This window comes from Typopeltis vanoorti, chromosome 1, assembly GCF_054136105.1.
Source record: "Typopeltis vanoorti isolate ZY-2024b chromosome 1, IOZ_Tvanoo_1.0, whole genome shotgun sequence".
Classification (NCBI taxonomy): domain Eukaryota; kingdom Metazoa; phylum Arthropoda; class Arachnida; order Uropygi; family Thelyphonidae; genus Typopeltis; species Typopeltis vanoorti.
In genome coordinates, this window is record NC_143549.1 from 47,145,289 (window position 1) to 47,169,538 (window position 24,250).

At 34.1% G+C, this 24,250-nt stretch overlaps 1 protein-coding gene across 4 annotated transcripts in view; it reads right to left on the reverse strand.

Annotated features, from left to right (window-relative positions):
• Positions 1–7,346: 7,346 nt before the first annotated feature.
• caly (ubiquitin carboxyl-terminal hydrolase calypso) overlaps positions 7,347–24,250 on the reverse strand; it is a 237,532-nt gene continuing 220,628 nt past the window's right edge. For 2 of the 4 annotated variants that reach the window (XM_090416009.1, XM_090416000.1), the window contains exon 11: positions 7,347–8,398. In XM_090416009.1, the coding sequence (XP_090272135.1) occupies positions 8,198–8,398 (201 nt within the window). In that variant the 3' untranslated portion in view covers positions 7,347–8,197. Of the gene's footprint in view, positions 8,399–8,986; positions 9,083–11,455; positions 11,561–24,250 lie in introns of those variants that run through there. The other 2 variants (XM_090416026.1, XM_090416017.1) reach the window with 2 other exon arrangements.

The window sequence follows — 24,250 nt, forward strand, 5'->3', positions numbered from 1 at the left end:
ATTTCAGCTTGGGAGCACTGTGATATGCAAAGTAATGTAACCAGATCAGTCATGAAACTGACTGTTGGAAGACTGGAAAGTTGTTAAATAATAATAATAATTATTATTTAACAACTTTATTATTTATTAATATTTATTGTTGCTAATATATATTTAATTAATGTAAAATTAAATAATCCATTTTAATCATGCACCATAAGTACACTGCATGAGAGAGAATTCTAGCTCTCACCCCTTATTAATGGCATTCATTCTCAACTTCCAAGATGTCCTCTTGTTTCCCTACCCTCCATAAAATGAAAAATTCTACTGAGACTTACAAAATAAGCCACAATTAGCACCTACTCTTTCTCCTGTTAGCTAGTATCTTCAGTCTACAAATTCTCAATCTGTCATCATAATCAGCATTCCACAATCCTGATATAATTTTTAACACTCTCCTTTGCACTCTTTCTCTCTCTCCACTGTATCAGAATCACTAGGAGACCAGACCTGTACACATTACTCCAGGTAAGGTCTTATCAAGGCTTTGTAAAGAGGCAAAATGACTTCCTTATCTTTACATGTCAAGGTTCATTTCAGCATTACAATTATCCTATGAGTTCGATCAATATCTGAAAAGTCTTAAACAGTAACTAATTTTTATATTGGTGTTATTAAAATTGCCTTAGGTCTAGTATGTGTATACATTAAAAAAATAAAATATTAAATGTTTAATGATTTTTTAGGCATATACTCAAATGATGTTTAAATCATAAAATATCAACAATTATCAAACTCACACCTTAATTTGTGTTTGCTTAAATGAATATTTAAAATGGCTGTGTTGAGGGTCAGCATGAAACCCAATGTATTCCAGACATAGACTTAATAACAAAGTTGACTCAATTTTTTGTTAAAAGTCTGTTGTTCACAAAATTTATAAGTGGGCTTCAATATAATAACAACTTTATAGTTTTAATGGATTAAACTACTATTAACATGAAGTTTAATCAAAATTTATCCCAGCAAAAGATCAAATCATTTAAGTGAAGATTTAATGTGGAAATACTCACAGCACAGAATAAGATTACATAATTTCATTGAATTTTAACAAGTACATCAAAAATAAGAAAATCATGATTAGATTAATCTTAACTCTTCTACACCTAATCAACAAATATCTAAACCAATAACAATGGAAATACTCACAGCACAGAATAAGGATACATAATTTCATTCCATACAAATATATAAAAAATGCGAGAACTACAAATTTAATTTTTTGAAGATAAGAAAAGAATTTTGAGCAAGAGTCATGAAAAGCTGAATTACTAATACACAAATTGTTTATTATTAATACCTGAACAAAGATACACTACTTCTATTAATATATGGTATAGTTTCTTCAATGCTAAGAAAAAGTATTATAATTAAATGTAAATTTTACACACACACACACACACACACACACACACACACACACACACACACACACACACACACACACACACACACACACACACACACACACACACACACACAAAGGATTCTAGAAATTGTTTAATAAATAAATACTTGATAAAGTTTATATATATAAATATGATTGACTATAGTACACATTAGTTATATAAAAAAATCTGTATTGGTGGTAGATATTCTGCCTCCTTCATGGAGCCCCATGACTCATTGTTGGTGACCAGTTTCTTTATTTTGCTCATGAACTTCACCTATATTGTTCTCCATTCATTAAATTTAAGGTAAATTTAACAGTTTGTAGACAGGGGGCAAAATAAAAGAGAAGGCATGAGGATAAGGAAAAATTAGGACGATTACTAAGCAAAAACTGCAAAATGAAGAAAGATGATGTATTCCAGATGAAATGCACTTTAGACTGACCAGCCCTCCTCCTTCAGAATTTATTTCCATAATTCATTTACACTGTTATACCACTTTATTAGAATATAACTGCTAATTAAGTTTGGATTTTTGGCATCGCTGCGCCAACACCACTTGGGAAGCAATTTTCAAACAGCAAGTGACTTATCAAAATGTCCCTAACTGCAGAAAAAGCTAATGCCATTTATATACAAGTTTATTTGGAAAAGAAATGTGATGCTAAACTGTGATTGTAGGTGAAGATACTCTGCATTGCTGGCTTATACTTATGCAATTAATTAGTTTAGAAAAAAGCAACGATTAATTAATGTATTACCCATATTAATAACTTAACCGATTTATTTTTGGATATGGTCTTATACACATAAATAGAGATTGCTTTTAAGTGCCGTGCTACAACAGAAGTGTGAATTACCAAAATAATAAATATTGTATCAATTTAAAAAAAGAGTAATATATGATAAGCATTTAGTCACCATTCATGTTAACAAAAAAAAAAAAAGTTATTGAGTACTAACAACAATGTTAGTGAGGACTTACTACTCATAGGAAAAGCTCCCAATTTCATAAGCACTAGTTTTATGAAATATGAGTTGAACCAAAGAGACATTAAAATAGCTGCTTTAGCATGCTTTAATAGGTTTAGAAGTGTGTATGTGTGTGTGCAGGAAAAATTACTGATGACAATTCCAATGAATAGTGACTATGAAAATATTTGCAGAAAATGCAATTTCCATGTTTTCACATGGGTACTAAGTAAGCTTTACTTCAAGCATCCACTTTAGCTGCCTTTTGATATCTCTCTTCAGATTTCATGTAACCTTTATCATTTATGATTTTTTTAAAAACGTTTTTAACTCCATTTGTAAGCTTTTTCAATAGCAGGAAAAAAAGAACGTGCCACCTGTGTAATTCATCTTCTATATTCTTTCTAAAGTCTTCTCACGACTTCTGTTTAGCTATGTGTTATTTTAACACATAGCTTTCCTAAATTTTCATTATATTCTCCCATGCCTTCTAGATTCTTTTGAATTAACTAGAATAGTTATACATACTTGCTACAGTTAACTTGCCAAGGGTAGAAGCTGGTTATATTAAAGAATTATGAAGTACTGGTAAATTTAGAAGCTGTTAACAGAAATGTAATAAAATCACTTTCGTATCAACAGTTATTACTACTGCTACTACTGGAAGCTATTCCACAAGGGTAAATATAATTTACAGAACATAATATGTTCGTTACAACAGAATTGTCCTAACAATCTATAAAAGAATCACTATGCTGTATTTTACTACATGGTATACTGTTGGGATTTTGTCTTTGTAATAACTATTTATTGTGCCCATCAATTAAGTTTTCTGGCAACAATGTTACTTCATGATATGAAGCAAAATTAGCAATTTTTTCTTATGCAATGGTTCTGGGTGTTCACAGCAATTTAAAAACTAAGATTTATGTCAATGATATCAAATTCTATAAAAATACCTGAAATCTTAACACAAAAGAAGAAAAAAAAAATTCAGGTGTTAAAAAAGACATGATAATTGAATAAACAAATAATATGGTTGCCTGACTCACAGGTGTTGATGATATATCTTTTTATTAAATTTAATTTCTATAATCTATTTTTTTAAGTCAATGGTATTTTTGTTTTTACGTCTGATAATATGAATTATATACAGGTTTTACTTTCAGTAAAAGTTTTATTTATGAAAGGCTTCAATAAATGCACCAGTTTAATATGTGAATTATATGAAAAAAAAAACAAACAAACAAACAAAACTATAATCACCATCAAATTACTGATATGTACCCCAGGGAGTGTGCTGTTAAGACAGTCAGTAAAAGCTTATGGTTCCACATTCTCAAGGGCAAACAGCTAATTCATGGGAGTTATATTAATAGGGTTATACATTATTCTAAAGATACTGATATGAATAAGAAAATTTTAAACTTGAAATTAAATCTGAGATAACTGCAACATATGAACAAATGATTATAGCTGAAGATCATAAGTGCAGTTGGTTTCAAAGATCACTATAACTCAGATATTCGGATATAGCAGATTCTCACATATAATAAAATGTCAGGATTGCCAAGATTCAACTTATTAAAATGAAAAGCAAAACTAATGAAAATAAAAAATATGAAGGAAATGATAATAATAGCACTTATTCCTCTGTAAGCTATTTGTGATGTGCAGACTTGGAATTTTATATAAAAAAAACAATCCATATTATGAGATAGTGCATTATGGTGCAAGAATAAAATGTTCTAGACTGGCTTTATTTAACTATAACAAATTTTAGATCATTTATGGTACTGTAATTTGAAGTGAAGTAGTTTTATTAAGGCTACATTAATACACCAGTAAACCAGTCCTAGACGGATGAGGAGGAGTTTTATTAAAATTTATCACTACATGTATAATGGTGCATCTTATCAGGCCAAGTATTTTTAGTTTATCGTTTTTTTTCTTTTGATTTTTCTTAAAATATCATATTTAAATGAATTATAACTGGTCTAAATTATATTATTTATATTATAAATTATATATAATATATATAGGGGAGGAACCAGATTTTTTAAGCAACTGCAAGATTCAACAATTTAAAACAGATTCAGATTTTTAATTGTTAAAAATGCAGATTTGAACACTTATTCTATGACAATACATTCTACAAAACACAAGGCATATATAAAAATAAAGCCAAACCAAAATATCACTGTTTTCAGTGAAAATCATCAGGAAACAGGAGCAGAAAATAGGAGCAGGTGGTAGCAAAAAAAAAAAAAACTATTTTATCTAAACAGTCTTTATGAAAATCCCAATATATGAAAAGAATAAACAAACCGTTGATGCATGAATATGAATGTTACAGATTCTCCTAGCAATCAAACTACATTTTGAACTGTGCTAGAAAAAAAAACTTGGAAAAAAAAAAAAAATGCCCCAAATGTAAACTATATACAAATTATATTTACATAGTAAATTATGTAATAAGGAATTTTCATTATATATAAAAATAATTTTTAAGGATCTATATAACAGCAGAGAACAATTTCACAAGCAAAGTAAGTTAATTTTATGCATTTTGACTTCTATCAAACATAACTCACTCTCTCTTCTCTTATATATGGGGGAGGGGGGAATGAAAAGTTCTGATAAACACCCAGAACAAGAATTATATAAAAGCAACTGATATAACCACAAGAAAGAACATATCTTAAAACCCTTTAATCTCCATGTTGTCTGCACGGTTAGCCTAGTGGCTTTTGCACTTCACAACCATATGCCTGAGGAAGGAGTGTCATAGGTTCGATTCCCATCGGCGATCGACGATGTGAGGAGCTTGAGAATCTTCCTCAGCCATAGCCAAGTTACCCGGTCTTTGGCGTGGAAAGCAGGGTTTTTTCCCACAGTTTATCTGGGGGTTTTCATCATGCAAGCAGGCAAACTGGTCGTGGACACACATGGATTACAGTCAGGGATACTTACTCAGCCATAGGCCTGATTCGTCAGCTATGCCGGTTCCGGAGCCCGGATAAAATTGGGGAGGACTGAGATGGTGCCATACATACATTTCCGTAAAGCGAACTTACGCTGTATCATCACACAGTAATTAATTAATTAATTATCTCCATGTTTCATCAAATTGTAATAATGTTCTTTTTCTTTTAGGACATATAAGAAGACATAAAATTACTTAATTTTTGTTCTAGGGATTTATCAAAACTTTTCAAACCCTCCCTCGTATGTTGTGAACATGATATGTGTAATTCCCCCCTTGCATGCAGTCACATTTTTCTTACTAAAAATTAGGGTAAGTATAGTAATATATCAAGTTCATCAAATGCAATTCTGTGAGGAAAAAGAAGCAATGCCTATAAAGACTACTTATTCAGAATTCTAATATAGTTATACCTTAAATTAAATCTTTCTGGATTCACCATTTCTTCATATAGTTTACACTCTATAGTTTAGAATACAGTTTTAATCACATTAAGTCAAGAGTACACAAAGAGTTTTGATATAACCCTTTTTCTCAAATGTGAATTTTAGGAGTCCAAAAACGGAAAGTAGCAGTGCAGCAATCATTTGTGGTAATGACAAGGTAAATAAAGCACAGCCTTGACAAACTGCAGCCTTTTGATGGCTAATGAGAATTTCATTTTTTCAAGGTTAAGTGTCATTTAAGTTCATCAATCCTGTCAGTTAATATCAACAGTTCTTATATTTTTTTAACAGCCTAGCCTATTAGAATACTGTCAGCTGCTAATGAAATGAAATTAATATAAGTAAATGAGAAGGTGGGGAAAATAAAAGTACAGAGATAAAAAAAGAGTCACGTAACTTGCATAGTTTGCACATCACTATTTCAAGGAATCAAATTGATTCCATGGAAATGAACTTTCAATTTTGTTAGAGCCGAAGTCTGATATTCTATCCATATTCTATTTTTATAAGCTTTACAGTAATTTAAGTGTTCCAATTTTATAGTGGACATTACTCTCTAGATCATAATTTCCATTTTCACAATATTCATTTCTTCTTTTTCTTGCTTATTGTTTTTCCTTATAATTATTATATATACTTCTCTTTGTATATAATAAGAGAAAGTAATGCTGCTGATTTGCAAAACTAGTTTTCATGTTTAAAAAAAAAAGAAAAAGAAAAAAAAAGGAAGCTTTCATAGTATATTTGCTTTTTTAAAAAGATCCATCATTGTGCACAGTAACAGCCTAATCCAGGGGTTCCCAATCTTTTTGTTCCTAGAGCACATTCTAAAATACCGGTAGGGCAACAGGCACCATCTATTTTTTCAAGCAAATTTTTTGAATTCTTTTGTTAAATGAATATATACAAAGTTTACATTATAATCAAATGTTTTATTACTTAAAAGTTTACATTATATAAAAATTTAAATATATATATGTAAGTTAGTGTGATCTTTTGCATTGCATTTCATTGGCCAGTGCTTCATAATTAGGAGAATATGCTGATATTCCAGTTCTTAAACTGGAATGAACAACTTCGAATGTGCGTCTACTTTACATTGTATGCGTTTAATACTCGTCATGCGTCATTAACGCATGCATCATATAGCATGCCATGAATTATTGCGTGATTATTTCAAACTATACGGCACACGGTTGAACAGCGGCGGGCACACACAAATTGGTCGAACGGGCGCCATGGTGCCCGCGGGCATAGGGTTGGGAACCCCTGCCATAATGTATAGCATTATACATGTCTTATCCAGGGGATGGGAACCCCTGGCCTAGTCTATTGCAAGTTCAAAGCTATCATTATAATTAAACAGAACATTTGAGTCTCATATTCTTCATATTCACTGTCTTTCTTAACTCATTCATATATTTGGAATGAAAGAGCAAGAAAAGCACAAATAATATGTATTTAATTTTCTTAATGAAAATTCAAATTAACCAAATGTGCACTGATGCTTCCATGTTATTGTATATTTGAATGAATAATAACTGAATATCTCAAATAAAAGAATTTAACAAATCTATCACTATCTAAAACTTTATAAAGAGTTACTGGAATGCTTTCAGTGCAGCAAGTTCTGAGTGGAACAAAATATAGTTTCTTCATCAAAGTTTCCAGTAAACACTATATCCAGATTATATGTCTGGATGTAATGCTTGTACATGTGCAACATGTACAAGTAAGCAGAAAATATGCAGAAAACTGCATAAATGATCTATTTCTTTTACATATATATTTACTTTTAAATTAATATTCTTCTTCTAACTAAATAATTTGGACAAACAGACATCTATAAAACCCACAGGTGCAATATAATACATTTACTGTAAAAACTCTGAATGACAGACTCTTAATGTGCAATCACAGACTGCAGTAATATTCACTACTCTCAAAAGGCAATATCCATCTCAAAATGGATACTCAATGAATATATTTCATAGAAATTAATTTCTACATTATTTTCAGCATTGCATCCTTTCAACAATTTTTATAGTCCAAACATATAAACACATACGATGTAATATTTTATCTCTGTAAAAGTTTTTCAAACAATAATCAAAGGGTACTTTGATGATGGAATATGTGCAATAACATTCTTCAAATTACATTTTACAATAAGTTTCTATTTCCTATCAAGAAATGCATACTAGTTAGGAAAAAATGGTGCAAAGCCATTTTTAATGGACCCATTTGGAAAATTATAGTTGACAAGATAAATGCCACACTTAATATTTCATTATTTATGAGAGAAAAACAAAACAAAAACAATGTTGCATTTTTCTGTTTATTCCATGGCTTTTATATGCTCACTTTTTTTTCTTTGGTCTGGATTTTCTGCGTTTGTCTGGCTTCTTTGTCTTGTGTAGCCTTCCCACTCGTATTCCTTGCCGCCGTCTTACAAGCAATTGCTGTTCTACAAGATCAGCTAATTTACCTTGCTCAGCAAGCATGGATAAAAAAGTACAAATAAACTGATCATAGTTATGAGTTCTTCTACAGTCATCAACCTATAAATATAAACACAGTTAAAAATCTTTTAATATTGAAAACAGAGAAATGTATATTAGCACGATAGTATTGACATCATCACATAAGTTATATTATTTTCCTGCTAGAAAATAATATAACCTGAGATGAAATGACAGTGTTAATCATGTTGACTAATTATTATTATATATCAAGAAATCAAATGGCATTCTTGGTATTATCTTCTCAGCCTAAAACAACACACTAGTTATACAATACTGAACATGACCTAATAACATTATAATGATCGATGTCACTATCATAACTCATTTTGAAGCAGCTGTATTTTGCTTTAATGATGAGCAAACACTACAGCAATATCTGTTTATGAAAATATATTTCAACTGAAATTAAATCCAAACTTCATGCATACAGATTATTATGCAATGAGTTTATTATTTTTTTTTTTATAAAGAATTAAAGATGGTGGTATAGCATGAAACAAGTTTGTTGTGTTACATAATATATACATAATATATATACATTTAATATTACATAGTTATCAGCATTCATTTTTATAAATTATGGAGACTAGTAATGTTAGGAATAATTACTTTAATTTCCTGACATTTCGATCTTTTAAGGTCATCCTCTAGAACAAGGGTTCCCAACCTTTTTGTTTCCTAGAGCACATTCTAAAATACCGATAGGGCGATGGGCACCATCTATTTTTTCAAGCAAATTTTTTGAATTCGTTTGGTAAATGAATACATACAAAGTTTACATTATAATCAAATGTTTTATTACTTAAAAGTTTACATTATATAAAAATTTAAATATATATAAGTAAGTTAGTGTGAACTTTGGCATTGCATTTCATTGGCCAGTGCTTCATAATTAGAAGAATATGATGAAATTCCAGTTCTTAAACTGGAATGAACAACTTCGAATGTGCGTCTACTTTACATTGTATGCGTTTAATACTCGTCATGTGTCATTAACGCATGCGTCACATAGCATGCCATGAATTGTTGCGTGATTATTTCAAACTATACGGCACACGGTTGAACAGTGGCAGGCACACACAAATTGGTTGACGAGCACAATGGTGCCCGCAGGCATAGGGTTGGGAAACCCCTGCTCTAGAATATACACACATTATATATATATATATAGAGAGAGAGAGAGAGACAAGTCACATTACAATTCAAACACTATGCCAAAATGACACTGAATTGATCAATCATTATTCTACTGGCTTAATCTCTAATGGAAAAAAAAAAAAAAAAACACTACATTAAAGTTATATCCTATATTTTTTATAACATGGTCTTAGAACAAATTTATAACATCTTTTAAACACAGCAACAGTAGTGGCCTAATAAATAATTTAACATAGGTGTTTGTTATATTAATGCTAAGATCTTGGAGTACTACAGTTCTAATTATAATTTATAATGAACTCTTAGAACAAAAGTTTACATAGGTAGAATATGTGCCATCCATATTCTGAGGATATCCGCAGATGCTGCATGGTCACTCGGATGCTTGGTGATGTGCCACACACCAGTCCTTGCCATGTGGTCCTGCTGCATTCTTTTCTGGAGGTTTCAACTCTCTGAATATCAGTCACTCCACCCACCCACCCACCCACCCACCCACCCACACATACATACACACACACACACACACACACACACACACACACACACACACACACACACACACACACACACACACACACACACACACACCATCCATCTCATTGATGGTATATCCCTTCCTCTTTTTCTAGGATTTTCAGATAATAATTATTGTAAAGATTAGGGTGATTGATTCGAATTTCACAATTGCCTTTTCACTTAATTTTATGTAGAGTATTCAACATATGATCATAAAGACCAGATTTACCATAGTTATTAAATTTAACATGTCATTTACGTTCCCTTTTCTGGATAGGAATTGTGTTTCTAATTTCACCTATATAACACAAGTTATAGATGCATTGAATATGGTATACTACAGAGCAGGCCAGTGGAGAAAGGGGATCCTTGGTGGAGTTAAATAAGTTAATTTTTTGGAAGGCTTAAATGGCATTATGGTTGTATTTGTGTAGTATTCTCTTATTTTATCTCATATTTCTTTAATGTATGGAATGGCTATAGTTTTATTGTAATCTAGTTTATTTTTATTATCAGGTGCAGTTTTATGAAGAATTCTGTTGATAGTATTTTTGCTGTAGCAATTTTTTAGGAAAGTATTGCTGATAATTTTTAATTCATGCTTAAGTGCTTGCTCATTGGAGCAAATCTTTAAAGCCCTGTTTTTTAGTGTGCTATGTGTTAGTTTTTGTATTGTGTGTTGGTAAGAGTTTATGTGATTATGTTGGCTAGAACCTGTAGGCTTACAGTAAACAGTGAAGGAAGGACTGCTGAAAGGAAGACGGGTGACAAGTGCATCTAGAAATGGAAGAACTAAAACTTTCAATTTATGTTGTTTGTTCAGGTGACTGAGTAAGGTGTCAAAAGTCTGGCAGCCAGACTTTAGAAAAGTTGCCTTTGTCTATAACATTCTTGATTGTAAGCCACGGGGCCAGATAATGAAGTTGTCTATGTACCTAACACAGACTTTGGGTTTTAAAGGAAAGGAATCTAGAGTGTATACAAAAATGGGCATATTTCTGCACGATATCATTATGCTCTTTCCCTATGTACTACCTTCTGGTTATTTTGTGTAGCAAAATACTTTTTACCTGCAAAAAGAAGGCACAGATATGGGCTCACCATTATCCTTCCCTATTGCTAACTTTTATATGGAAGCTTTGAGCAATGTGCTCCAGATTCTTTTACTTTAAAAGCTAGTGTCTGGCTTAGGTATAACTGATGATGTTTGCATTATTTGGCTGCTTGTATAAAGAATGTTACAGAACACAGTTGCAATGTTGCTTCATGATTTCAACATTAAGTGGTTTTTTTTTTTTTTTTACAATGTTATATAAGATCTTGAGGTTTTTACATCTACCCAAACCTCCACATCCTCCCATGAAAAAAATCAGTTTACAAAATCCACTGCTTTTGTGCATTTGCTATGTAGTCAGTTTGGAGAGATACACATGCCTGTACACACAAAACGATGTTGAGAAAAGAAGACGACAACACAAATCAAGATTAGCCTTCTAAACAAACAGAGGGCATCGAGTAGTTCTGCAAGAAACAGAAGGTGATTATAATTGTTTTACAAGAAAGTTTAAAAAAGCTGCAAAAATGCCCCCCCCCCCCCCACACAAAACGTAATAAATACTAATGTTTAATCTCAAACCAAGTTTGGTCTGCTTTCTTCAAAATCTAACAACTGCAGACCTGGGATATGACACGCATCATGCCACACAGAACATGACAGCAATAACAAACCATTGTTCCAATGTATACAAAGTAATTAATACAATAGTTTTTTTCTGGTTACTTTGTTTGTATGTAATGGTTTTAAAGTTCTGATAACATCTGCTATATGTAATTACCTTTTTTCTAGTCTTTTATACAAGTTTCGTATAAAATATATGTCTAATGACTTATGAAACTTGCCGTGTTATATCATTTATTTTAATACTTGTTTTATGTTTGAAAACATGGTGTCAAAAAATCTGCTCCTCAGCCCTCTTGCTCACACCCTCTTATACAGCTTCCAGGAATGGCATCTTGTTCTCACCCATCCTCCCACCAAACCATCTCCAGACATTCTATGAAAAACCTCATCCGCATTAATCTGGTAAAATACCCCTTATCAACTTACATCAAGAATCCCCCTTACAACCCTTCTCATTCTATCCACCAGGTTCTGCAATTTGCATTCTCTTGTCTTCTCTGTCATACTCTATATTCCAGAGATGAAAAACTGACTTAATTAATAATATCTGAAGTTTTCCTCTTCAACAAATCATCACTATGCATTTGGATTACTCTATACAAATATGTGTACAGTAATCCAAATTAATCCATATGCTGTCTGATCAAAGCCTTGTACAATGGAGTCATAATGGTGGCAGGTACGAATGATTTCAAAGGAGATAAAATGGCTATGAGAGAGAACCTGAAAGAATTGTTTGAGGTAGCAAAAGAGAAGAGTGAGAGAGTTAGGATGGTTAGTCTTGCCGTGATATGAGAGTGAAGAATTTAGAAGAAGTGCCATAATTGCTAATGACTTTATGCGCGGGTTATGCAGGAGGAGTGGTGTGGAATTTGTGGACGTGTGGAGTGAATTCGATGGGTGAAAGGATTTATATAAAATGGATGGTTTGCATCTGAATGGATTCGGTGTAAGGAGACTTGAAAAAGTGCTGTTGAATGAAGTGGATGTGCAGAATCAGGGAAACTAGATTAATTAAGGGGGGGGGGAGGATATGCAGACCTTAAGGAGGCAGTTGAGTGTATGAATGAGTACAATATGCCCGAGCGAGAAAGTAGGACAACAAATCAGAATGGGATAGTTATCAAAGTAGGGATGGCATCAAATATGGCATCAAAGTAGGGATGGGACTAACAGACTTCTGCAATTCATGTATACCAATGCTAGGAGTATTAGGAACAAGAAGGAAGAATTTTTGGCTTTGGTTGGCACTTCCAGACCACAGGTTATTGGCATTAGTGAAACATGGATGACTGAAGATGATATAGCTAGTGGGATTGAATGTGAGGGGTATAGTGTGTTCAGGAGTAACAGGGAGAATAAAATGGGGGGAGGAGTGTTATTGATGATAGCTGATGAGCTGCAGCCAAAGAGAATAGAAGTTGAACTGCAGGATAGAGAAAAGAGCACTTTTGATACTATTTGGTGTGAGATTGAGGCTAGCAGAACAAAATATACAATTGGGTGCTGCTATAGACCAGGTGATGGAAAAGATGATGGTGACAGTATGCATAAGCAAATAGAAGAAATGAGTGGAAGGAGGGTAATTATTATGGGAGATATTAACTATGGTAACATTGATTGGAAGGAGGAGAGGACACATGGGAGGAAGGAATTGGATTTTATGTGGTTATTAAGGGATAACTATCTGTGACAGCATGTAATGGAAAATACTAGGGGTCAGAGAGTGCTTGCCCTAGTAATAATTGCATCTGAGAATTTAGCTGCAAAGAATATGACTACGTTGCCACCAAATGGTGAGAGTGATCATAGGGTCTTGACTTAGGAGGTGGCTAAATGTGTGGAATTTACAATTAAGACAGGGTACATGTGGAATTATCGGACTGGTAAGTATGACAGGCTTAGGAGTTTGATTGGCTCAGTGTCATAGCATGTAAAACTGCAAGGGCTGGATGTTGATAGTGCATGGGAGGTGGTTAAGAAGTGTTTGCAGGAGGCAATGGCTGACTGTATACCTAGAGTCCAAATAATAAATCAAGTAGGGATTAAATGGTTGAATAAAACCATTAAGCTTGAGCTGCAAAAAAAGAAACAACCGTGGAGAGAATTTAAGGAGAAAGATGACCTGCAGGTACAATGAACAGCATAAAGCCCAGTGCAGGCTAAAGAGAATCCTAAACAGTTTTTTCGATATGTTGCAAGTAAAAGAAAAAATGTATATGGCAGAATGATTTTAAAGAATGCTGATGGTAGGGAGGTAACCGAATCAGTTGATATAGTAAAATTACTGAACGAGCACTTTGCAAGAGTATACCATCCAGGTGGTGACACTGAAGAAATGGAAGAACCAACAGCTTATACGGGAATTGTGGTGAATAAAGTGGAGGTGAATAGTCTATTACAAAACCTCAATGTCAATTCATATGCAGGATTGGATGGTATACCAGCTCTTGTCGTACGAGAAGCGGCTAAAGAATTGTCAGTGCCCTTAACCATTTTGTTGAATTTGAGTCTTGGGCTTAGTCCCAAGGGGGTGGAAAGAGTGGGAAAATAGTTCCACCGCATAAAGGAGGTTTTAAGACTACCGTTGAAAATTACCAGCTGATCAGCATATCAGGAATTGTTGTCAAAGTCTTGGAGAAAATAGTCAAGAGGAAAATACAAGATTGGATAGAAGAAAATGGGATACTGTATGGGGGACAGCATGGTTTTGTGAAGGGTAGAACACACCTCAGTAACTTGCTCACGTTCTATAACACATTGACAGCTGAACTGGATAAGGGTAACGGGTTTACAGTGATTCTACTGGATCTTGCTAAAGCCTTTAATAGGATACCACATGGAATTCTATTCAATAAACTGCAGCATATGAGAATGGACATCCTTTTGACATCCTGAGCAATAGTAAATGCTCAGGATGTCAAAATTTTGCACGATGATTTGGATAGTTTGGAGGACTGAACTAAGGAGAATGGATGTCAATTTAATGTGGAAAAATGTAAGGTTTTGCATTTTGGGGTGAAAAGATTAGCAGCAGTATATCACATTGGTGAAACTGTACTGCAGGAGATTGATGAGGCCAGGGATTTGAGAGTGTTGGTGGATAGGGAGTTGAAGTTTAGGGGACACATTACAAAAGTGGCTAAATCAGCTCATCAAATCACTTGGTTGCTGAAAAACACTTTAACGAGCAGAGACAAACAGGTTATTGTTCCTATGTATCGAGCCCTGATAAGACCCCATCTAGACTACTGTGCCCAGGTATGGGTGCCAGGGATTCTTCTTGATGGGGAGGAGGTGGAGAGAATCCAGAGACGAGTGACCAAGATGATAGCAGGACTACGAAATGAACCTTATGAGAACAGGTTGAAGATTTGTGGGCTGCAGAAATTGGTTGATAGGCAGAAAAGGAGTGATATGATTGAGACATTCAAATTACTGAAGGGTTTCTATAAGATTAATTCTGAAGATATTTTTGAGAATAGGACTTGTAGTGGGAGGACTAGGGGGTCATCCATGGAAGCTTGGTAAGAGTGTGGTTAGCAAGTGTTTAGAGCTAGGTTTTTTACTTGGAGAGTGGTAAATGAGTGGAATAAGCTGCCAGAGTCTGTGGGTGCCATGACTGTAAATTAGTTCAAGGTATGATAGATACTGTGTGAATGTTGAGTAGTTGTTCTTGACATGATGTTGGACCTCCCTCGATGAGTGTAAGGACTCCTTGGAGTTACCTGTAATAATAATAATAATAACATTCTTATATCTACACGTCAATGTTCTCTATATCATTCCCATAATTCACCATGTTATCCTTACAGTTTTAGCAAAATGTTCCCAAAATTTCAAGTCCCTATCCAATATCACCCCCCCCCCGATCTTTCATCTCCTCTAAAATATTCCCCACCAATACATCTGCATCCCACCTTTGCTTCCCAAATTTTAAAACCTTGCATTTTGCTACATTAACACCCCCAACCAGCCATGACATCTAAAGACATCCAGCAAAATCTGGATACAATTCTGCACCTATTGAACAACATGGATAAGAAGTGCAATTAGATCTTGCTATTTCATTCACCACGGCCAATAGAGAGGTTAAACTGACATACTCCCCCATACCAACCCATTTAGACAGTATTCGAGTCCTCTTGCAGGTCTACAACTTCAGTTCTACTTCGTGTAACTCTCCTCAACTTTGCTCGTCTACAAGCGACTGTATATCACAATTTAAGTTCGTTCCAATGTCATTTACATACAAATTAAACAACAATGGTCACAAAACAGACCCATAGAGCACACCCACTAGTGACTTTCCTCTTCTGGATTATTGCTTCCCCCCCCAACATAACATGCTGATACTTATCTCCAATCCGACGCACTAATCTACTACCAACCTCATCTGTTCAATTTAATTACTAGCTTGTCACGTGGCAATCTATCGAGGGTGTTTGCAAAATCTAAATATAGTACTGCATATGCATCCCCTTGTCCAATATATTACCTTGTTATAATAAGTAAGCAGATTGCTAAAACATGATCTTCCTTTAGCAAATCCATGCTGTCCATCAAAGAGAATTGTGCTGCTATCAACCCAGTTCTGAATCCTGATCCTCACTAGCTTCTTTAACACCTCACAACTCCAGACAAGCAGACTGGTCTATAATTCAAAATACCATTCTTAATTTTAATAACAAGTATTTAACACTTAATGTGTTATTCTAATCAGACTTTCCCATATTTTTGATAATGATAGGCAGTTATTCTGATTCAAGTTTGGGCAGTGAAGCAAGGCTTCAGCACTCTCCTTAAATAAATGTTCAAATTTGTATCGACAGCAATGTAGTAGGCTTGTTTTAGACCACAGACTGTTGTGGTCTGTGTTGAGTCAATCCAGATTTATTCGATTTCCTGTGGTAAATATATGATTGATGTTTCTTGTATTCTCTTTTGCTATTGAACATCCAGTTTGTTTGCAAGTAAGCTAGACAACAGTCACAAGTCACAATGACTGCCTATCATTATCAAAAATATGGGGAAGTCTGATTAGAATGACACATCATTAAGTGCTTATATCAAATAAATATTACTTTTGTCTTGTGTTTTCATGTAAATAATTCACATAACTATGGCACAAGTTTCTCTAAAAGAAATTGATATCCTTCAAGGCGAAAGCATAACCAAAAAAAAAACCCAGTAAACTTGGAAAACTATCCGTATTACAGATAGTTTTCCAAGGTTCTATGGTTTACCAAAGATACATAAGAAAGACACTCCACTCCATCCAGTTGTGGACTGTATTGATTCTTCTATGTATTGCATAACTAAATTTTTAGAAAAACCTACTGAAATCATACTGGCAAGTTGCCTCGTTTATAAAAAGTTCTTCAAATATTCTAGACAAATTGAAAATGGTTTCCATACAATCCACTGATTTTATGGTGAACTTCGATATAGAATCCCTATTTACCAGAGTACCTCTCAAAGAGGCAATGCAGATACTTTCTGAAACATTCCCACAAGATAAGTAAACTATTCGAATCTGTGATGATTTCTGAATACTCTGTTTGTCAAAACAAATTCTACAACACCAAGTGGAAGGAACTGCTATGGGAAGTCCACTTCCCTCTGCTCTAGTGAACTTTATTTAGAGCATCTAGAAAACATCAGTTATTTTTTTTTATCCATATGCTCTCAATCTTCATTTTTGGTTTGGTATATTGACAACATTTTTGCTGTGTGGTCTCACAATAAAAAACTTCAATGTTTTCAGCTACTATAACTACTTGACACTCTCGTACCAAACTCACTATGAAAATTGAAAGAGAAAAATTATCTTTTCTAGACATTCTTCTCATCCACTCTCCATCAGGTGATTTAACCACATCAGTATCACAGCCCACTTTCAGTGGATGCTACATTCTTCAACAATCTGCACGCCATCCTTTTCAAAAGACAGGAATTATAAAGTCTTTAATTCAATGACTAATTGTTTGACTTCTCATCAATTACAGGAAAAAAACACTCAAATATCCAACAATATATGAAATTACATGGCTTCTTAGAAAGGACTATACAACATTTGTTTGACTACAACAAATCTAACCTTAACAACAAGGAAACAGAATGTCAAGTTCCAATCCCATACATTTCAGGCATTTTAGAACCAATTTCCAGAATTCTGAAGAAATGATTTAGTGGTTGCTTTTATACCTATCAACAACTCTCAACTTATTTCCCCCTCTTCAAAAGATAACGTTCTCCGATGTCTCTCCTGGGTGTATACCAAGTTTCTTGTGATTGCCATCTATCCTACTTTGGACAAGCTGGATGTTCAATAGAAAAGACAATACAAAAACATTGATCATATATTTACCACAGGAAATATGATAAATCTGGATGGATTGGCCCAACACGGAATAGACACAGACCACAACATTCTTTGGGCTGAAATACGCCTTCTACATTGTTGCAGATACAAATTTGAACATTATTTAAAGAGAGAGTGCTGAAGCCTTGCTTCACTGCCCAAACTTGAATCGAAAATATAGGAAAGTCTAAATAGAATAATGCATCATTAAGTATTTTTAAAAAAAAATTTTTTTTTTTTTTTATAAATACTATTAAAAACCAAGAATAGTATTTTATGAAGTCAAAAGGTCTCAAGAAACTAACAAGATGCTGTACGTACGTGTGTGTGTGTGTGTGTGTGTGTGTGTGTGTGTGTGTGTATATATGTATATATATATTTTTTTTACAGTTATGATTAGCCGTTTCCTGAGTTATAACATAATGTTACTGGAATATAACATCATAGGGATCATTTTATTTCAAATAAATCCATTATTTGCATTCTACCTTGTATCAACTGTTTTTGCCACTGAAGATAATTGTAAGTTTCAGATCGAAATATATGGTCTTATAAATCAAATAAATATTACCTTTGCCTTGTGTTTTTGTGTAAATAATTCACACAATACTACTTATGTCATACCTTTTCTTGAATTCATTCAGGCTATATGCGCTATATTCAAAAGCAAGCCATTTCCTCACAACAGCTCTATGTGAGAAAAATGTTAATCCCACCTCCTTCTTTGCATTCATTCTCCAAATCCATTTAAATATAGCCCATCTCTTTTATACAGTTCTATCTGTCCCTCAAATTCATCCTACGCATTCACAAAATGAACTCATTTTTCCTCACACAACCCTGCTAACATATTCACAATATTTGCTTGCCTTCTCAGCTCATCATTATCATATCTTAGCAACACGCTATCTTTTCCACCATATTGTTATCTTTCACCCTCCTCAACAGTCTCCTAAATCCATCCTTATATTCTCTTTGTTACCAGTCAAATCATTTGTGGTAACTACCATTACCAACTCTTCTGCCAAGGTACTCCTTTTATCAATGCTTCAATCACCCTACTCATTTCTACCTTCCAGAAAACAAACCTTGTGCACCTTTTCATTCATCACACTTCTAATCATAGATCCCCATGCACTGCATAGTTCAGAAGGTCTAGACAGAGGGATGAATTTCAGATGATTGGAGTAGAGCTCTCATACTACCATATGTAAAAAAGGATGGAAATAAAATTGAATGTGAGAATTACAGATATTTCCCTACTGAGTGTTCCTTGTAAGATTTATGCAAGTATACTTGAGAAGGATAGTGGAAGGGAAGCTTGGTGAAGAACAAGCTGGATTCAAGCCAAATAGAGGCTGTCAGGATTAGATTTTCACTTTAGAACAAACAAACAATAAATAGTCTTTATAACAAATATCATGTCAATATAACAAAGAATGCCGGCCTGGTTGGCCAAGTGGTTAGCATATCCAATCTCCAGCCAAAAGGCTGCAGGTTCGAATCCTGCATTGGGAATGAATTTGTGAAAATACTAGTGGGTGGTGGTGGTGGACAGTAGATGGTGCTGGTGTAGATGATGCAGTTTGGTGCAGTTTGTGGATTAAGCTGTAGAGTAGATGCCCTTCTTCAATGAGTCTTTGGACTCCTTGGAGGTGTCATGTAATAATAATAATTTGTATTTAAGTTTTGTAGATCTGGAAAAAGGCATATCACAAGGTGCCAAGAGTAAAGCTATTCAAAGTGCTACAGTTATATGGTGTTAATGGGACATTATATCAAACAATACAAGTCTTTATTTGAGTTGTAAGTCAGCAGTTAGATATAGGAAGATGATTTGATGTTAATTCTGGTGTCAGACAAGGATGTACATTATTCCCTCTGTTATTCATTATCTATTTCAATTACATTATGAAGGAAAGTGGTAACAACCTGATATCAAAATTGGAGATGCTAATCTCAACTCTACTTTATGCAGATGATGTTATACTTTTAAATAAATTTGGTATAAGTCTGCAAGATTCCCTGACTAAACTGAATAACTTTTGTATAAGATTTGGTATGAGGTCAGCAATAACAAGTCAAAAACAATGAAAATCAGCAGAAGCATTGAAAATATCAACTGCATAGTGAATGGTGAACCTATAGAACAAGTAAAACATTTCAGCTATCTAGGCACAATTTTTAATGAAGATGGTAAATTAAATATGGAAATAGACAACAGAATCAACAAAGCTGGAATGGTATACTGAACAAGAGAGAAATGAGTCAAAACACTAAATTAGCTGTATACAAGACAGCGTTCATACCAATTTAAACTTATTGATCTGAGAGCTGGATTAGAAATAATATTTTGTGTATTTTGTGACCAAAGTCTATGGTCTCTAGTCTTTTTGAGAGTCCTGAGAAAGATGGCATCATATTAAAAATGCAGATATTGGGAAAGAACTTCACATTATTAGCATCCAGAAAACTGTTAGCAGAGGTAATCTCAGGTAGCATGATCATGTAAACTGAATGGGAGAGGAAAGTTTAGCAAAACAAGTGTTCTCTGCCAGGTTGGCAGGAAAAAGACCCAGAGGAAGCCCAAGATGTAGGTGGATTGATACAGTAAAAAGTGCCTTAGAAGACAGAAATATAAGATCTGATGAGTCTTGACAGGCAGGTAGATTGATTTGGATGAAAATTATATATAGGAAGTAAGTAATGATATAAGTTTTTCATGCACTATTATGATATCCTGTACCCTTAAAGGGTGTACATGTCAGGAATATGATGATGATGTATATTTTTAGGCAGTAAATGTTCAGAACAACTTCATAATAGAAGAGTCAACATGCTTATCTGGTAATGCTAAGATTAATCTCGAAAGCATCTATCATATAAATATTACTAGCTTAACTTTATATTATTACTAGCTTCCTGTCATCAGGTTTCTTCTGAATTAATCTGTTGTATGCCAGGCTGTCAATATGGTTATACGTAACGTTTCAACTTTCTAAAGCATTACTAACTGCATTAATCTGACTAGATCTTGGTTATCGCTATAGCTTCCACATCCCCACCCCCATCCTAGTGTTGAATCTTGAATGGAAAATTTTATTTATTCAGGATTCAACAAGAATTAGAAAACAAATAAGATACTTGAGCTTTAATATAGAAACTAATTGTGAAAAGAGTGCATAGAATGAATATTTTATGTAAAGATACAAAGCATAAATCAATTATGTCAATTTTATGTAAAAAGTATGTTTTAGTTAATTATAATGGCCATAATATGTTCTATGTAAAACGTATGTAATCTAAAGTTCAAGGTGCTTGGGTGAGCGTTACGCTTGCGGCAGTGTAAATTATCGGAAAGCGGCTCATGCTCAAATTCACATACCTAAGGAAACGGTGTGACTCGGATGGACTAGCGGGAAAAGAAGGTGAGTGTCAGAGATTCGTAAGAGAAAAGAGGGCACTAAAAGTGCACAATAAAAAGGGTTACCCCCCCCCCCTGCAGAAGGCTTTTTTTTGATCGTGGCACTTTTTCCCTTGCTCGAGTTGTGACCGTTTGGTTTTTGACCTGCTCTTCTCAGACGAGCGGTTTTATCTCGCCTCGTGATGGATCCAGGATAGCCCATAGATGTTCTATATCGGCACCCGTAGTTTCCGTATTCATGACCGCAATGTGGAATAGGATCACTGGAAACAGAACCAGACCAATGTGGACAGATCACCAGCTGTGCTGAAAGGGGCAGACGAGATGAACGACATGTATGACCACGTGCGTAAGGTAATTTCTACGATGTTCCAGATCCAGTTTTTCAAGGAAGGAGAACTAGCACTGTATGCAGAATGTGGACTACCTTGGTAAAGTACTGTTTTGTTCTTCTTTATGTTAAAAGAGAAGCATGCTGAGAATAAGTGTGAATTGCAGCCAAGTATTATATGTGAACGGACATTCTAGTAAGGAACTTTAGTAGATTAGCGTTAACAGCCAGGGTTTATCTTTCTCGGTAGCTTCGTCACTGATTTTAGATTAGATAGAGTGTGACATCATGAATTGTATCTTTTAACATAGAATAATAGGGTTTTTTTCACTCATTAGATTGTGTACAATCTAATGAGTGAAATTGTGAAAGGAGATTGTTAGATTTACAGTTAGGTTCTAAATGTCTATATTAGCTCCTCATCTGTGTATGAATTTTATCTAAGAGTGAGAATGAATGCAACTATGTACAATTTAGTGACCTTAATAAATGTATTTTTTTTGTTTTAACCTGAAATTAGCCTGTGCCTGAATTCAACTCGTCGCTCATAAATTTCAGAACCTAATGCGGAGTATAATCGAATGTAGAGGCCATGATTGCAAACATCATTGAGTGTAATTAGTTCAGATAATTAGGTGCAAAAAGATAAGCGTTAGGATAATCACCTCTGTATAATTTCTGAGAGAAGTTCACTGGTTAAGGATTCCTCCTAACCTAAGGATGCTGGCTGGTGCAGCGAAACAAATAAATTTTCCAGTATCTGACGGGGAAACAACTCCAGACAGTAAAATACAAAGGATTTGTCTCCAACAAAGAGATAGGCCCTTTGTCCGAGAGTCCAATACACGTGGTTACTCTAAGTAGTTGGCCAAGTAGATAGATAGCCTTCGTAGTTTAGCACCACAGCTTGTGTTAAGATAGAATTTTCAGGGTAGTCGGTCTAAGTCAGAATTAAAGTAAAATCGATTAACACAAGGATGAGATATTGAATATAGATATAGAATAAAAATAAAGAATTGAAGGTAGATATTGAAAGTAAAGAAAGTGGAAAAAATATAAATACACATAAATATAACGCTAGTATTAAACATTTGTTTTGCTAGACCTTCCATTCCCATTCTGTTAATTAATAAAGGAATTTAGGAAAGAATTTAGAAATCCAGCATGGCTTTGTGCAGTATCACTCATACTTTAGTAATTTACTAACTTCTGATAAAAGAGCAAAATAGCTGAGCTAGATAAAGGAAATGGCTACACAATGATAGTGCTGCTAGATTTTGCAAAGACATTTGACAGAATACCACATGCGACTCTGGAATTCAAATTAGAACAAATGGACACACACACACATATATATGAAACTAATGATATGGATATGATAAGTGGCTGATGGACAGATACCAAAAAAGTAGTACATGGAGAAGCAGAATCCATGAGAAAGCAGGTGACTAGTGATGTGTCATAAGGCTATGTACTTTAATCACTACTGTTTAATTTGTACATAAATGATATAGGAAATAATTTGAAGGAAAATATTCAGTTGCTTGCAGATGGTGCAAAACTGATAGGGTAGCAGTTAATCAAGGCAATATGAAGATGCAGGATGATTTAAATAGGTTGTCAGCATGAATAAAAGATAATGTGCATCAGTTTAATGTGGAGAAATGTAAAGTCATGCAATTTGGGATTATAAAGTGTGTACCACATTAAGAGAAATGTATTCCAGGAAACTGATGAAGGTAGGAATTTTGAGTTGGTAGTAGACAGAAAGTTGAAGTTTAGGGCATATTGCTAAGCTTACAAAGGTACTCATAGGATTAATTGGTTACTGAAGAATATACTAAAAAGCAGAAACTAGGAAGTCATCATTCCATTTATAAGGCCTTGATACATCAACATCTAGATTGTGGACATTTCAAGTCTCAGGTCTGGTCACTTGCATTTCTTGGGGATGAGGAAATAGTGAGGAGGACTGAGAATAAAGTGACCAAGATCAGTGTTCCATGCAATTCTCCCTATGAGGATAGACTGAGGGTGTGCAGGTTACAAAAAGTTGACTGATTAAAGAGGGGATACGATACAAACATTTAAATTATTTAAAGTGTTTTATAGGATTGATATACGGGAAATGTTTTAGCACTTTGCAAGAGGAGACAGAACAAGCAATAATCCCTAGAAATTAAATAAAAATGTAGTTAATAAGGGTGTGAGAGAGTAAGATTTTTTGCTTGGAGAATGGTGAATGAATGGAATGGGTTGTCAGAGTCAGTTGTGAGTGCATTGTCCATTAATGGATTTAGGGAGTGTCACGAAAGCTATCGGGTGGACAGTATAGATTGTCCCCGATGAGTCTTTGAACTGTATGGAGGTATCTGTACAATAAATTTACTCTTGAAATTCAAAAGCAACAT